Raw genomic sequence first — 17,373 nt, 5'->3', positions numbered from 1 at the left:
GTTGTGTTGTTACAGTAAAACACTCAACTGATTTTCTTTTCTTTATTAAAATAGCAAAAAATATCTTATTTACATGATATATCCACAGCAAAAAACCCACAAATCTCCATCCCAAAAAGTATTCACTATGCACCACATTGATGCACTACAGTTTAAATTATTCACACAGTTACATGGTCAGTCACACAGAGTAGAAGAACTCCACACCTACATTTACAAACACAAGTTTGCAAGTTGTAAAGATGTAATGGTAACTGTACTGGTTTTGTCTGTTTTAATCCAACCACTTTTTCAACTTTCAAGCTGAAAACACAGTTTAATATTTAATATCACATAATTTGCCCACTGTGAAGATGGAAGTAACTCCTTTTCCATGTTGTTGTGTTTTCCAATGGTCAGATAATGGAGAGCATCATCACAAACTCTGAAAATGAAGAGGAAGAGAAATAAAACATTAGCTCGAGTCAGAGCTGAGTTTATCTGAAAAAAGTGAAGAAGTTGTGTCTAGTAAGCTTGCTTTAGTGCCATATATCTATGTGCAATACTGAATCATTCAAGTTTAATTCTCATAGCAGCTTTCAAACAAATAAGGTGCCTTACAAATTATTGGCAAAAGCAGGAGATGTGTTTGTGTACCAAATATAAACAAGTTTTAAACCATACTATAAAGAAATAACTGAGGCACTCAAGAAGATAGGGAATAAAACACCTTTATTATTAAAAAACATATTCATGCCTACGCGTTTCAGCCAACATCAGGGCAAGTGACAAAATGTTTGTCAAACAGTTTGATTCAACATCAATTATAATTACTTTCAATAAGCACAAATTGAGGTTGGCTGAACATAAGTACACAATGAGAAGTGGTAATCCACAATATCCAACGGCGGTACACTGTCAAGAGGCTAATCATGGTAATTGTGAGTCATTAAAGATACCAGGAGTAGAGCATATAGAAAATTCAATTAGAGGTGGAGACAGACTTAAAATACTTCTACAAAGAGAATCATTCTGGATTTATACACTAAAAGCTACACAGGTCCCAGGCTTGAATGGGGAACTAGATTTCTCTCCTTTTTTTATAATAGTCTTGTGACTTAATGACTATCCTGTGGCTTCTTAAAGCAGTAAGGAACAATACCTATCTAGATGTATGTATGATTATATGATATATGTACATTTCTTTTAAATATGGTTATATTATGCAATGCTAACCTATTTGTATAGAATGTTAAACTCTTTTTGTCACTGGCAGGTCAGTTATATGATGTGACCTTCGACCTGCCCACACACACACACACACACACACACACACACACACACACACACACACACACATATATATATATATATATATATATATATATATATATATATATATATATATATATGTCAAACTGTTGGACAAACATTTTGTCACTTGCCCCGACAAAGGCCACGATGGCTGAAACACGGAGGCATGTATATTTTTTAATTAGATTAGCCATGATTTAATAAAGGCTTTTTATTCCCTTCTTGAGTGCCCCAGTTATCTATTTATAGTATAACTTGAATGCCTGAAATGAAGAGCACCAGAGGAATAATATTCTACACACCCAAGCAGCACTTCAATCTTTCTTTTACCGTTTTTGATTACAAGTTTTAAACCATGTTGAATAAATTAGACTTTAAGTTAAAAATAAAAGAGATTGTGTTCTTGATGCACAAGAATATATATATATATATATATAATCTTAAATAGTAAATTGTTCAGTGTTTAACATTTGAAGAAATAGATTAAATGAAGTCTGTCGGTTCAGTCTCATCACGACAAACAGCCACATAAAGCTGAGTGTCATCAGCATAGTTTTGGAAGCAGATGCCCTATATCCTGAAGACACTACTTATGTGGCTTTACAGTTAAAGACACTGTGAAAAACACTGTAAAACAGTCTTAAGTTGTGACCAAGTAAATGTGCTGCTGTCCAGAATCCTACCTTCAAAGTCGATGTTGCCATCAGCATTGATGTCCAGCTCCTTCAACATCTCTTCCAGTTCACCCTTCTTTAGCTTCTCCCCCAGCATAGTCTTCACTGCCTCCTTCAGCTCATCTTGGTTGATCTTTCCATCTCCATTCTGGTCAAACTTTGACAAATAGAGAAGGTAAATAGAATCTATTTATATCTAAGAATGTGTAAAAAGTACAATGTCATTACTTAATTGTTAACTAACCTGTACAAAAGCTGACTGGAGCTCTTTAAGTCCCAACATATTAACGGTCTCTCCCATCATCCTGGGTCCCATTAGTTCAATAAAGTCATCAAAGTCCATTAATCCACCCACTGTGGAGAGAGAGGAAAGTCACTTGCAAAACAGAACCAAATAAATACACAAATAATTTTTGATCTTGGTCAAATTAGAGTTAAAATTTGTACGTTTTATTTTATACTGTTAATTTAATTTAATTTAATCTTTAAAGGGGTCAAATTAGAGTTAAAGTTTTTATAATTTTTTAATTTAATTTAATTTAATTTAATTTTTAAAGGGGTCAAATTAGATTTGTAGTTTTTATAATTTTTTTAATTTAATTTAATTTAATTTTTAAAGGTACCAGGAAACAGCTACTGCAGTGCTACCGAGACTCTGATTGGTCAGCTACAATGACTTGATCTAGCTCTTCCCAAAGCTTTCAATCACATCTGCTAAAATTCAAAGTATCAGTTGGTTTCTAAAATAGTAGACAGTCCTGAATACAGGGTGAGTCATCAATATTTTTAAGGAATATTCATTCATTCAACGATAAACACCTCATCAGTATCATATCCAAGCAGAAAATCAAAACATTAAATGTGCTCTCGTCACACATACTTCTCATCTTAATCTGTTGTACTATCTCCAGCAGCTCCATTTCAGTGGGCATGTATCCCATCGTCCTCATGCATTCAGCCACATCTTTGTAGTTCAGGTATCCATCCTGGTCATAGTCAAACTCCTTGAAGGCTTCTTGCAACTCTGTGAAGGTAATCAAAGGGTCACACAGGGATTACAGCTCCTGGCGTGGTTATCCTGGAAAGGAATAGTCTCTTGAACACACCTTTCTAAGTTTGTAGATTGAGTTACTGGGCTGTGCTTTGGGGGCAGAAATGCGCAGGAAATGAAAAGTGATATAAATGATGAAAATACAAGTAATAAAAACTAAGTTGCAGCAGAAAACACTATGCATGGTTACATTCCAGCTCTCCTTGAATGATCTTTTAAAGTCGTTTTAATAAACAGTTCTTCTGGTTTTCTAAATGCAAAGAATGAGCCAGTGTTGTTTCCACATATAACAGAAAATTTAGCAAAAAATCTGAATTGCATCTTTGGGCACTTTGTTCCTTGTTAGCTCTCATTTCTTAGTTGCCAAAGATAACACAGTTTTAAAAAACAGAAAATAATATTTTGCACCAACAAGCTGATTCCCAAAGGACTACCACTAAAAAAGTGGCATATCTCAGCAGCAACTGTCTTTAAAAAAAACAATAGAGCAGGAAATTTGGTCTCAGGCTTAAAAATCCATCTACAGCAGGTGAACATAATCTAAACTGGATGTCCAACAAAGATCCTACAGAGGACCTGAGAGATGCACTTGATTCATCTAACAGCACCAGAAATATTCTATGTGGAACGATGGGTGTCAAGAAGCCATGTTTAGGGATCTTCCCCGGAGCTCAGACGTTAACATTATTAAAGAAATGTGCTTCAACTCAAGGTTCTTTATATGAAACATTAAACGTTAAGATGTAGAAACATCTTGACAGAGACTGGAACAAAAGAAAATCATCATCCAAAGAAGAGCTTTGGAAAGTCCTTCAAGTAGCCTGGAGGACTATTCCTGAAGTCTACAGAAATCTTTATGAGAGTTAAAGCTGGGTTTAACTACAGGTGGCCATACCATTGTCTTACTTTATTTCTATTTATGTTTACACATGTTCCAAGAAAAAGCTGCACGTTGTTCCTATTTTTCTGGCAACAACTAAATGAGAGGTGACTTAAGACTTTTGCACCGTACAGCAGATGTCAAGATGTTTCACTGAGACTTACCATCTATTTCAGCCTGAGCCAATTCTCTCTCCTAAAGAAACAGAAATAAAACACATATTTTAATATACAAAGTTTAAATTATACAACATCAAGGCATCATCACCATATGTCATACCATATCATCATCATATGTTCAATGCCTATAATTTAATAGTTTTTCACCTATGCATATAACAGTAAAAGTACATTCAAGTAGATTCTGAAAATGGTCTTAGGGTGAACTTCACCTGGATAAATCTAACGAAATGTGACATTAAGCCTCAACAGCTCAGCCAATAATGCTGCAGACACGCCGGTCTTAGTTGTGTCCACTCTAGAAAGATCAGGAACAAGTCTGAATGCCACTACCATGCTTGACTTTGAAGCTCTGTGACATTGGGAGGACCTTTAGTGAGCTTCCTCTGTACTTTATTTAATGTCACAGGACCACAGACGTAAGCTACTTACAGCCCCAAAAACACTGTTGAGCACGGAGTTGTAGACTTTGTCCATGCTCTCTGCATTCTTCTTGGACTTCTTTGATTTCTTTGGTGTTTCAGAGACTGAACCTGATGGAGAGTTTGTAGCTGAAGCAGCTTTACTGGCTCCATCTTTGCTAAAATATGGAAAAACAAGCTGTAAAGCATAGTTCATATTCTTTATAAAAAGTGGAAAAAAGAAATTAAAATAGTGGTACTTTGTTATAAAGGGTGGAGTCCAATCCCAGTTTCTCCTCTATGGCCTACCCCTGTGTTTTGCAGGGAAATTGCACCCCTTTTCTCATTTGAAAAAAAGAGCAGTATAGCCATCTATGACCCCCAACACCCCCTTCAAAGACCGACATATCTGCTACTTCGTGGTTAAAATAAAAGGGGAGCATTTCTCTTCTATTTTGGAGGGGAAAGGCGTAATGATAGGGCCTAGAGAGGGGACTGGGGTTGAGCCTGAAAATACATATACCTGGCAGTTGAGTCGACCGAAGTTGTCGAGGCCGTCCTCTCTCCTGCCTTGGACATACTGGGGATTAACAGAAACTTACTGTACATACATTTAAAATTATTTCTAAATGCCTAAATACTTGCAAAAAGACTTAAACAGTATTTGTTTTCTGTCATGACTAAATATTTATTAAGAAACCTGCAATCCTTAGTTCTTACTGCAGTTTGCTTACCTTCTCTACTATAAATGGTGAAAAAACAAGTGGAAGTCGAACAGCACAGTCCTTCCTGTTCTTCTGCTTCACTTATGTTGTGAATGGCTTCAAAGTATCCTATCGGTTCTGCTTTTCTTCTCCCTCTTGACCTCCGTTCAGGGAGGATTACCGGGTGATTACCTGGCTTAAAGTGCAGCCAACAATCAGAAAGCAAAACGTGGAGCAGCAGTGTGACTGACCTGACCTTTAAAAGGCCTGACTGCTCCTGGTTCAGAGTCCAGCTACATATATCTGAATTTGTAACAAGAAAGAAAGAAAGAAAGAAAGAAAAACATTTACTCATCTTCTGATAGGGTAGAGATTTTTTATTTATTTATTTTTTTTGTAATTTTCTTGATTTCATGGTGACTAATAGGTCATATAATGAGCTATACTCAATAGTTTGGTGCAATATGTTAGCAAATCAAATTTCTTTCTTTCTTTCTTTCTTTCTTTCTTTCTTTCTTTCTTTCTTTCTTTCTTTCTTTCTTTCTTTCTTTCTTTCTTTCTTTCTTTCTTTCTTTCTTTCTTTCTTTCTTTCTTTCTTCCTTCCTTCCTTCCTTCCTTCCTTCCCAGGTGCACGTTTACCTTTTAATTGAACCCTCCGCGTGCCCTTACCGTTAGTTAGAAAAATTAATCAGCTCATGCACAATAATTCGGTCTTTCTGGAAAAATTATCAAGATACAAGGATTTCATTTTATGGACTAAGTAATGGCGTATATCAGCTTCCATCAAGGGTGAGTTTGCCACATGGAAAATAAATGTCTAGTTAGGATAAAGAAAACATTAATTTATCTTACTATTCTACAAAGATACTTTAATTTAAAATGTCACGGTAGGTTAGTATTTTTTAATTACTGGCTTATCACTGGCTGCCATTCACTCAACTTTTACTTTAATATGGTTAATTTTAGACTAAGTTAACTATGCCTAAATTAGCGACGAAAGTGTCAAAATGGCGTTGGGTACAATGTTTGAATTCTGCTTATGTAGCCTTAGTGGTTAGCTTAGTCTTAAGTGCGAATTTAAGGACAATACCTCAAGATAGTGTTTTAAATATTACCCAAATCTTTGTGGACTTATATTTTTTCTAAAGCCTATTTTCAATATGGACTTGAACTTTTAAATTGTGGCCACGAATCCAACTGCAGGTGCCAAATTAGCATGTAATTCACAGTTTTGTCCACCAGGTGTTGCTAATGTCCTAATTATTAATTAGGTCCAAAAATTCAACCCTCATAAATTATAAAAAACTATCCAAATGTGTTTATTTTATTTAGTTCTTAGCAGTGTGTTTTCTATTGGTGATTGTAGGTAGTATATGTTTTTTTTTTTAATTGTATAAACAGATACAGTAAAAAAAAAAAAAAAAAAAATATATATATATATATATATATATATATATATATATAGATATAGATAGATTTAAAAGCTGTCTGTGTGTATATATAGATGGAGGGAAACAATATATTTGATCATATATTATAATTAATATATTTGTAGATTCACTTACAATACAGTTGCATCATGATGTTAACATATCCACCAGTATGTAGCTTGCAAATAGTTTGACAGGAGGACTGCTGGACATCAAATGACTAGCAGATGTCAGTACTACCAAATAAGCTGTTAAAAAACGTAATTGGCCCTTTTGGTGAAGTAATTGGCCAGAAAAACTCAATGCATTCATTGAGCTTCATCACACTATCACTACATGTAGCTATACAATGCTGGTAAGGCCCCTTTGATCAGTCTTTTAACTGGAAACCATGAAAAATAGTTATTTCTTGTACTCCAAAACTGGTAGTAGAGGCTCCCCATCCCACCATACAGTGCATGACAACTTAAAAAAATCAGAAAACTTTATTTATAGAAAGGAAATAAAACAAGATGTTGTAATTACACGTAGTGACTACTAAACATATAACTCCAGCTGACAAGTAAATGTTCACGATAATATAAATGTGATAAGAGACAATTATGCTTGGTGTCTAAACAATGTGCTATTCTCAGATTTCCTTTTTCCTGTCATTTATTCAGGAAAGTTCAAGTTGGCTGCGTCATACTGTGTTTTTGATAAGTGTAGTGTTGAATTTTCCCCTTTCTAAACTCTAGCAGCCAGATTTCACTGTAGTTCATTAATTGGAATTATTTGGACATTCTTTTTTTTTTTTTTTTTTTTTTTTTTGGTAATACAACATAATACCATTTCATATGGTGATACATCTGACAATACAAGCTGTTTATAATTATAAATGTTCTTGATTAGATTTACTGTTTAGTACTTAGACATCTGAATGCAGCTGGAAAGTTACTAAAGACAGTAAGTTTCAGTAATAGCCATTGTACTCACTGGAATAATACCAACAGTAATACCTTTAGAACCACCCACCCACCTCCTACTACCTCCCTCCCTCACCAGCCACTGTTCTGCTTTGATCTGAAGGCATGGGAGTAATTCATTAGTCATAATTGAGGTAATTTTCCTTTCAGGATGTACAGCTGGTTGTTAGAGTAACTAACATTCACAACTTCCTACATGCTCCGGAGTCGACCTTCTTTATATCTCTTGTGTTTCCTTAGCTCAACCCCCATCCCTGCTCTCTTATTTTCTTCCCTTTATATATTTCAGCTGATGATCTTCCTCACCCCTTTGTCTCCCGCCCCTTCCCCATCCCTGCTTTGTCTCACACCCAGACCTTTCCCTTCCCGCTGCTGTCAGCTCCATCTCGACCACCACAGCAGCCAGTGCCCAGGCCACGGTGCTGGTTAGCCGGCAGGTTCTTGTACACAGCTCGGCTGTACGGTATGAAGCACAAGCCCAGCTGGAGGTGTCGGGCTAGGCGGCAGTATGCAGCCAGGGCAAGCACAAGCAGTGGGGTAACCAGCAGGAAGCCTACCACCAGCAAAGCCACACAGCCTCCGTCGGTCAGCAGGTCAGAACAGTATGGGGTCGTTCCATGGGGGCGCACCTGGAGAGACAAGAGGTGTGTTTGATAATCAACCAGACAAACACCTGATTTAGAAAAAATGGTAACATTACAAGCCTCTCTGAACTGTTGGTCACAACCATTAGTCAATCAGAAGCAGAGCAGCAACGAACAGATCAGAAAAAAGAGATGATCTTCTCTCTGTGGTATGTGTGCATGACATGAGCACAGACACTAGTCGGTAGTCCGAAACATAGCACTTTCCGTTATGCACACACGTGTGTACATGCATTGAATTAAATGTCTAAGACTTATGTTTATAAAATAATAACGTAACTTTAACTAAAATAAACTTAGGATCCGCTGCAAACTATAATTATTCCTGTATTCAGGACATCTATGCTGAACCGCAGATGCTGTACATCAAAACACTTGGTGCTGAGCGATAATGGAGAGAGTGGGAGAAGAGGTGAAGGGATCAGGATCTGAATGTGGGAGAGGAATGGAGAGACAGCAGAGCTGAATCACCCTTATCACCATGTGAACGATGAAGTAAACATCTGAGGGCATGAGCAGTAAAAAGGATTTATAGGAGCTTATTTGTTAACAGCAAAAGCATGCTTACATGCAAAATCTAAACTTAAACCTTCAAATATTACTATGCAAATAATTAGATCCACATATGTATTTGAACTCCATACAAAGTTTTTATTTTAATCACTTGATAGTTGAAAGAGTAGAAAGTTATGCAAAAAGATGAGGCTCTGAGCTTTGATTCAAGGGTGAATGCTCCTTTTACTCAATTTTAGCTCCCTGTGTTTTTTCGCCCCAAAGATAGTTGATTCATGAGAGATTCTGTGGAAAAATGTGTCAATTCTTTTTTTGTCCTCTCATCAGTTCAGCAGTTTAAAGGTCTGGAGTTGATTCCCAGTGTTGGATCTGTATTTGGAGCTTTCTGTACAAGTAAAACAAGCCATCCTTATGCTCAAAAAACAAAACAAATCCATCAGAGAGATAGCGGGAACATTAGGAGTGGCCAGATCAACAGTTTGCTGCATTCCTAGAAAAACCTAACAAACTGGTGATTTTAGTAACATAAAAAGGTGTTGACATCCACCAGGATCCTTCCCAAAATAAAGAAAACTTATATTGTACAAAACAGCAGAGCAGAGATTTTAGTGAGGTGCTGATTACTGGAAATGAATAAAGAAGAAAAAACTGTAGCACTTTGCTAGGAGATAAAGCTCTGGGGGTAGAGGTGGTACATAGCCAGTGTGCAACATTCTTTTAAAAAAAAAAAAGGTAAAATGGACACTATCCAGGAGGTAGACATGTTCCAGTCTTCCATAAAGAACAGAATTAATGAGAAAAAGTGCAGAGGTTCACCTCAAGATACAAACTGTTCATAGACCTGAAGAACAAAAAAAGGCCAAATTAGACTATGCTGAAAAACATTAAAAGAATTTTCTTGCATAAATGAAACTACAGAAAAGCTTCACCAGAATGACGGTGATGTGATGGTATACGTAAGCATGCAAGGCTTCCACTGATACTGAGGTACTTGTGTTTACTGATGATGGTACAGAAGTAGGCAGATATAGTCTTCATGGTGATGAGTTACTGTGCTGATTCACAGGACAGATGGTAAGTGGCCAAAAACAGGTTAAGAAAACAACTCGGGCGATATTGTGAAATATTCTACAGTGACTGAGTTGGTCACCTGATCTCAGCATACTCAAGCTGCAGTTTTTATTTATTAACTTGTTTAGCCAGTTTCCTGTTATCTAATTGATTGATTGATATTTGAGTCCCCTTGTTTTTTTTTTTTTGTCACATTTAGATGTTTCACATTTTAATGGTGACATCACAAAGCAATAACGAAGAAAATAGTTTCACTGTCCAAATTCTTCTGTTACAGAAAGGCTCATTTCTTTTCAGGAGAAAAATGTATGTGGATGGAATTAAGGGAAAAATTATATATACAGACGTGTACTTTTGTGTGTTTGAGCATGCGTTACATAGAATCGGGGTGCAGAGAGTACGAGGTATACCAGATAAGACTCAAGTATTCACATGTTATATCCAACTTAATGTAGACTCTTGCATAGCTCCAGATTTAAGGCACATTTTATTTAGAGCCTTCTAAGAAGGTATCTTTCTGTTTTTATTACTGTACAGCACTTTGAGCTACACAATGTATGAAAAGTGCTATATAAATACAGATTGATTGTTGTATGTCTGGTATATGGCATTTGGCGTACCTGAATAATTCTTGTAAAATATCCTTTTAGTGTTTTGTTGAAGAGCCTTAAATACTTACACCTACTTTCTGTCTGTATTTTTTTTCTCACCATTTTTTTTTTTTTTATATCTTTTGCTTTCTCTGCCTTTCTTCACCCTGCCAGAGCCGGGTTAATCCTCCTCTAAGCTGCTGTCACATGAGGTCTAATTCTGAGAGAACATGAGAACAGAGTCGTGGTCTCCCTGGTCATTAAGCAGGCTGACAGCCTACAGAAATATCAATAGTAAGTATTAAAGTCTCTGACCCATGATGATCTTTGGTCTGATTTGGGTTGATAATATTTCAAGTTAATTGTTTAATTTATTTTCTTTTATGTTTACTCCCTGTTGTCAAATGCATTTATGCATCTTTTTAAAAATAATGATCAACTAGTCTTTAATTCCTAACAATCTACTAATCAGTCTAAAACTGTCCCCAAGCCTCTTGCTCCCTACACTCCTGACCATTTCCCACCTCCAGATAACCTTCTCAACATGTGAGAGAACTTGAGTTTTATCTGATTATTACACTTCTCATCAGTGATGAAGCCAAACTCCACCCTCAGCCCCAAGCACAACAATTTCAAACTTCTAGATGAAAGTTATGAGATTAGGACTTCTTGATGTTTTATATAAAAGATAGATGCAGCTATCTCCCTTTTGCCCCCAACGTTTCTGTGAGCAAGGAGTTTGCTTTTTTTTTAGTATACAATGCAGCACAGCAAGTTTAAAAAAAAAAAGTTCTTTGTGTTTAGTATTCCGCAGCAGTATAAATGGAAAGCCTAGAGCACGGATAGATGTCATTCAGACTACTATAGGTGAAAAATGTAATTCTTTCAGCGTTCATTCAGTACTTTCACACCCTCATCCACCCTTTCCCATGTGCCCCTATTTCTTACTGTGGAGTGACAGAGGAAGCCAAACACAACCATGACAATGGCTGGTGTCAGGATGGTGCCAAACACCACTCCAGCGAGGCAGGCGTTGATGGCGGCTATCACCAGGTTCTGTGCCGTCACCAGCACTGAACAAGCCCAGCAGTCAAGCGAGCCCCGCAGCTCCAGAGGAGCCTCGCTTCCTCCACCTCCGCTTTCAGCTGCAGAATAAGGAGGAGGTATGACAACACGCGAAGGTGTTTCTCTGCCTCCACCCATAGCAGTGGTGGAGGCCAGAGAGTTGGAGTGGTGGAGATGCTGGTGGTGGTTGGCGTGGTGATGCTGGAGATGAGGTGGCAGTTCCTCAGAGAGGTCCAGAGCTTGATGGTGGGCCCCCTTCTCTAAAGTACCAGTCATACTCATAGTGAACTGTGCAGAGAACAAGCAGAGATGGGGAGTGGTTAAAATCATTGCACATGTTTTGGAAATATTAACACCTTTGGTATATTTGGGGACTACATGCGTAATTGGTTGCCATAGATGTTAGGGTTAGTAAGTTTGGGTTCATGTAGAGGGGAGATGTTTTATCTGTCAGGAAGCCAGCCTTGTATGATGCTGCTCGGGAGGTGATGATTATCTGAAAGCTGATTGGCAAAAAGAAAAAAGGGCCCATAATTACTGCAAGTAATTTGTATTAACAGAGAGCTGAAGGCTAACTTGCATCAAAGTCTGTGTAAGTGGGTGTTGTCTGCATGTGTGCTTGTTGTTGCACGATGTTGGTGTGACTGTGTTTTTAACAATCAAAAGCAAATAAGAAACATTTTGATTAAATTGATAATGTAATGTTAAAGGAGTAAAAAAAATTTAAGAAAATACAATTATTGAAGAGAACTGATAATTTTTTATTTTACAACAATAATAAGTCATAGTGATTATACATCAGGGGTGTCCAAAGTCGGTCCTTAGGGGATGCTGTTCTGCGGGTTTTGGATGTTTCCTGCTCCAGTACACCTGAATCAGATCGATGGGTCAACATGCATGGGCAGAACTTGACAACAAGCTGTTGATGAAAGCTAGTATTTATTTTGAACCAAGTGTGATGGATCAGGGAGACGTTGCAAACCTGAAGGATTGCGGTCCTTGACGAACGGCGATGGACATCATATTATTGCTGCATTAAAGGGACATTGTGTAACCTTTTCTGTTGTTTACTGGCAAAAATGGATGTCTGCATGTATATATGTGTTATTATTGGTGAATTATAACCTCTGCTAATAATCTGACACATTCTGGTAAGTGAAGAATTTTAGATTTGTTCATATATATGATGGTAGGGAAGCGCCATGATGGTAGCCAATGCCAGAAAGAGACAGATAGCACCAATATAGAATCCCTGCGAGCCAGCGCATAGTGATTAAATAGCAAGAGAAGATAAATGAGAGCGGCTTACTACCCCAGCAAGTTGGAAAATCTGTTAAATTGTTATCCAGATAATTGCAGGACAATGCATATGCAGCAGCAGCCCGGGAGCCGTCTTCACCATCGCCAAGAAAGCGAAAAATGGGACTTAAAAGGCAGCGTGACAACATGGTAGAAAGAAGGAGAATCAACATCGCGCTAGCCTTTCCCCGGTGTAAGGAGCTTAAGGAGGAGGACAATTTTAAAAGACATGCTGAAGTTGCCAGCTTTCATCAAGAAAGTCAACAGTACTGCCTAAATTAGCCTAAAGCTAACTCATTCATTCGGTTTTGTTAATATTGCTTGTTACCATGGGTAGCATAGTAGTAGTTTCTGCTAAAATACACCAGCCTTGTTGCTACAGAAGTGCATGTTTATGTGGTTTCAGTCGCTTTCATAGTCACAGTGAATGTCGGCTTTCAGTCGCGGTAAAGCTGGACTAAAAGCCGGTGGGAAGGCTTTATAAGCTGGCTTTTACATTGACAAAATGCTGGTGCTTTGTCGAGGCCAGTTTCCCCATCGAGATCGTTCCCTGTGTGAGAACCATCCTTCCTTCTAAACACAGAGGAACCATATCTGACAGTTTGATGAGAGGCAGGTTGCAATATTTATGAAATCACAAACCTCTTCACTTGAGTCAACACTCCATGAACTATCAGAAGACATGCTTTCGTTGGTGTTGTCGAGGCTTTTTGAGACACTGTGGCTACCGTTGTTGCAATACGTGTTTGAGAAAGTGAGACGCTGATACAAGATTCCAGCGTTAGATGGAAGTAATTCTTACACAATGTCCCTTTAATGTTACAAATAGAACTGCCTTTTAATTAAGACCAATTCAAAGATTTGTTTGGTAAAGTTCATAATTTCACAATTTTCCACATGTTTTAATTCGCATCCATCCTGTTCTTTGGACACATTTTAAGTGGTCAGCAGTTGTCTGGTTCAGGATATCCTCACCTCTTAGAGGTCATGAGACTGGCTGAAAAACAGAGTAATGGGGCATAAAAGCTGCAGTGCTGGAGATAGTCTAATCAGGATACCTGTATTTTCTTATCAATTGCTTTAGCTGAAGTAACATATTAGAATGATGTGTGAACAAACTCGCACAGTGCACTGCTGCTCACATGTGTAAGAAGCTGTTTAACTAGATGAGGTCTGTGCTTGTAAAGGTGTGGGATGAGTATAAAATACTGGTCTGTGTAACTTATGTGAACAAGGAAAGCTGCTTAAATGTTTGAATCAGTTGAATGATTTAATATTTCAGCCCATAATTATTGAAAAAGTGTCAAGTACAATGACCACTGCATTCATACCACTAACCTGTTCCGTGGGCATTTATTGGGTAAAAGAGAAAGAAAGTTAAGCAAATATTGACTAGAGTTATATTTTACACTCCGTGGATGTCAGGAGTAACCGTTGATGACTGAGCATTTAAGATGCTGTTGGTTATTTTTCACGTTTGTCCCATTGTTGTCCCAGGTATTATCATGAGGTGGAAGGTCACAGAGGAAGGACTGGCAGGAAAATGTGTATGTGGTCATGCATGTGTGTAAGGTGACTCATTATGCTGCTTTCCAAAAATACATTCAGGCGCCATTTCTTTTACTCCATTACGTTCTACTCATTACTGTCTGAATAGAAATGATTTGAACATGTACTTTATTGAGGAACTACAGTATTGTGCAATTAATTAGGTTACTATATTGTGACTTGAATTAATTTAAACCGTTAAACCATTCAAACGTGGTGTGTCTTAGGGATACAACACTACATTGACCTCCATTGATTTAGTGATCAACAACATGATGCTTCCATGCTGATCAATGCAGTAAACAAGCTTAAGAAAAAAATGCGTGGAATTGTTTACATTTATCTTTGTTCTAATAACCAGCAGTAAAGCCGATATCCAAAGGTGTGGTGTGTAAACATGATAGAGTCAGAAGGTTCTGCCTAGGGTTGTATTACTAAAATATTCTCAACTAAGAAATTTACTTTGAGACTCAATGTCTCCCAATAGAAATTCTTTCAATTTTTTTTTTACAATATGTGAAACTTAAAACTCAACATACAGAGGGTGGCAGGGCATTTATTTATAAAATGTTTAAATTTATTTCATTATTATTTTGATTTTTAAGTTGCTTTTTGTGATTTGAGTGACAGTGATTGGGTTAAATCAGCATGTGATATGGTCACATATCGATTCGCTGACTCCTGAATCAGATTGAATTTGCATGGTGGGAGAATTTGTGGGATCCTCAAATATTGAATAGTCATCCACTGAGCAGATCTGGTCTCGTATGGCGATTAAACTGGTCATTTCCACCCCTAGTGTTTATGCATTGAGGCTTATTAAGGTCTGACAGAGTTATCATGCTTCAGTGCTTCCGGGAGCTTTTCTATTGTTCCTTCTTTCTACTACACTGTTGTCAGGAACAAAGTAGCTCTAATAAGTTTGATTATTAGAACGTAGACTTTAGATTAAAAATCAGTAAGCAATGATGAATATTTTCTTTTTCCTGTCTGTATATTTTGGATGTATGAAAATGTCTTTGTCATCATGCTGTGAAATATTTGAGTGGTGCAGCTGCTCTTGTACTCACATTGTTGTGTGGGCCCCGGTGGACCTCTTGCTGTTCCTCCTCCAGATTGTTGCTGCTTCTTTTCAATATCACCTCAGATTAGGCAGTCAGTCCACATGTGCGTACTCTCCTTTTTTATTCCTTGAGTTGCTGTTTTTTACTTCTCTCCCCGTGTGAAGCTGAAAGAGGTTGTTCTGTGAAGCTTCCCTCCCGAAGCCTTATCTATTCACTGATGGTATGTTGACTTCCTGCAGCTCTGCTCTCTTGTCTCCAATACCACTGCTGTCGGTAAAGCTGGTTAGATTCACAATTTTCTATTTTCTTTTCCACATGCAGCTTCAAGTTTACTTGCTCTTGACGTTGCAGATACTCGCAATCACTGCTGAAAAGAACTGCTGTGGTCTTTGTCTTAAGTATGTCAAACTTCTGTCTGCCCTCCTCTTTTTATCCCCCATCGGATAGAGACCAGAGTGCTGCCCCTACCCTCCTCGTGCTCTCCCCTGCATCCATCCCACTTTCTCTCCACCCACCAGACTTATCAGCCCCCCTGCCTGTTTCCAGCAACTCCTCTCACTGCATGCATTCCACCTCTCCTACCCAGGACATGCTACACCCCCATTACCCTCTCCCTGTTGCAGTGGGGGCTGGGTGTTGTGTGTTGGGGGTCAGGATGAGGCGGCTGGCCTGATAAGTTGAGGTTCAGGAGAGCAGAAAAACGGGGGGGAAGGGCAGAGACAGACTTTTACTGTGTCTTCAAAGTTGTAGAGAAGAGGTTCTCCACACAAAACTCAGCTTTTCGTTTGGTTTCATAACAGTAATGCAAGTGCAAAATTTCTGAATGACATGTGGATAAGGCGGGAAGGGATGTATTACTACAGTAATCTTAAATAAATGGTGTCGTCGTATTTTTTCCTTCAGGGAGTGGACTGGACTGGAATGAGTGAAATCTATAATGGAAATGCAGAAGTAGTTTTTTCAAGAACTGGTCTTCTTTGCTGCCCAATGCACATATGAACATGCAACGTATACATCTAAGTGAGTCAAGAGCACAAAAACCAAGTCACTGTTGTTTTCCTCAATGGGAACACAAAACAGCATCCCAGTTAGTATTATTTTTTCATTATTTTCCTGGAAGCCCCAATGGTAAAATTTTTGCCAGTGTGCACAACAATGAGTGTTTTGCCAGTTCAAAACTTTTTGATTGCTTCCTCTTGGAAAAATTTCTTTGACTCTAAATCAACTTGAAAGTGAGTGTGTCATGAAAGACGAAGTATCCACGTCTTCAACACTGAAAATGTAGAGATGCAACATTCATGATTCATTTGATAAGTACAGTAACATAAGTAAAACACAACTTTATTTCCAGCCAAAGCATGTTCATGTGCTGAGTAAAAAAAAAACTTCCACTGTTTCATCTGCAGCGGAAACTGTTGTGGCTCTGGCTTTGAGATTTCTTCAACTCTGCATTTCTGTCTGCATATTAAGGTCGTGTTTACACTGAATACTGTTTGATTCAAGACCCTGAATTTACTCGTTGGTCTCATTGTAAATAGAGAATGTGTTTGCAAGACATCTGTTTTAATCAACATGTTTCCACCATGTGTTTATACGGCTGATGATATCCTCATTTAATTATTTTATTTAGCTGCGTTTCTATAAAATAGACATGATTATTTATTTATTTATTTGCCAGCAGTTAGAGAAATTAGGAATAGTTTTCTATATTTAACTGGAGGGTTTTTAAACTCTTCGTTATTACCGAGAAGACAGAGACGGAGATGGAAAGATTCTCAGTTACTGTTTTCCAGACAGAACAAACTGGTTAGCAGTTAGCAGGTCCAGGTGGCCTGAAAGTAATTGTCATGGAGACCTGAGGTGCATCGTGTACAGGTGTGTGTCTGCATAAACACCTTTCTTTGAATGATGTGAGCCCTGCAAATTCTTTTGTTTTGTAGAAGTTGTAAATTTATGTTGCTTATCATAGTGTTGTGTGTTGTTTGAGCCTCACTTTACTGTG

General features: G+C 37.8%; 2 protein-coding genes across 3 annotated transcripts; both read right to left on the bottom strand.

Moving 5' to 3' along the window:
* Positions 1 to 110: 110 nt before the first annotated feature.
* si:cabz01076231.1 (calcium-binding protein 2) lies at positions 111 to 6,276 on the bottom strand. Of its 2 annotated transcripts, none has more exons than XM_041986106.1 (9): positions 5,822 to 6,276; positions 5,213 to 5,378; positions 5,002 to 5,058; positions 4,510 to 4,657; positions 4,063 to 4,093; positions 2,848 to 2,991; positions 2,212 to 2,321; positions 1,977 to 2,124; positions 111 to 424 (listed from the first exon to the last, which is right to left on the bottom strand). In XM_041986106.1, the coding sequence occupies exons 3-9, from the start codon at positions 5,055 to 5,057 to the stop codon at positions 396 to 398; spliced, it is 666 nt and encodes a 221-aa protein (XP_041842040.1). In that variant the 5' UTR covers position 5,058; positions 5,213 to 5,378; positions 5,822 to 6,276; the 3' UTR covers positions 111 to 395. The 2 variants fall into 2 exon arrangements, with proteins under 2 accessions (XP_041842040.1, XP_041842041.1); XM_041986107.1 differs by having other exon boundaries at positions 5,213 to 5,374.
* Positions 6,277 to 7,082: 806 nt separating this feature from the next.
* On the bottom strand, positions 7,083 to 15,826 carry tmem88b (transmembrane protein 88 b). The gene is made up of 3 exons (XM_041986669.1): positions 15,378 to 15,826; positions 11,344 to 11,748; positions 7,083 to 8,206 (listed from the first exon to the last, which is right to left on the bottom strand). The coding sequence occupies exons 2-3, from the start codon at positions 11,740 to 11,742 to the stop codon at positions 7,922 to 7,924; spliced, it is 684 nt and encodes a 227-aa protein (XP_041842603.1). The 5' UTR covers positions 11,743 to 11,748; positions 15,378 to 15,826; the 3' UTR covers positions 7,083 to 7,921.
* Between the last annotated feature and the right edge of the window lie 1,547 nt (positions 15,827 to 17,373).

Source organism: Melanotaenia boesemani, chromosome 5, assembly GCF_017639745.1.
Source record: "Melanotaenia boesemani isolate fMelBoe1 chromosome 5, fMelBoe1.pri, whole genome shotgun sequence".
Taxonomy (NCBI): domain Eukaryota; kingdom Metazoa; phylum Chordata; class Actinopteri; order Atheriniformes; family Melanotaeniidae; genus Melanotaenia; species Melanotaenia boesemani.
The sequence above is the reverse complement of the archived record's forward strand: the minus strand, read 5'-3'. Positions and strand labels throughout refer to the sequence as shown.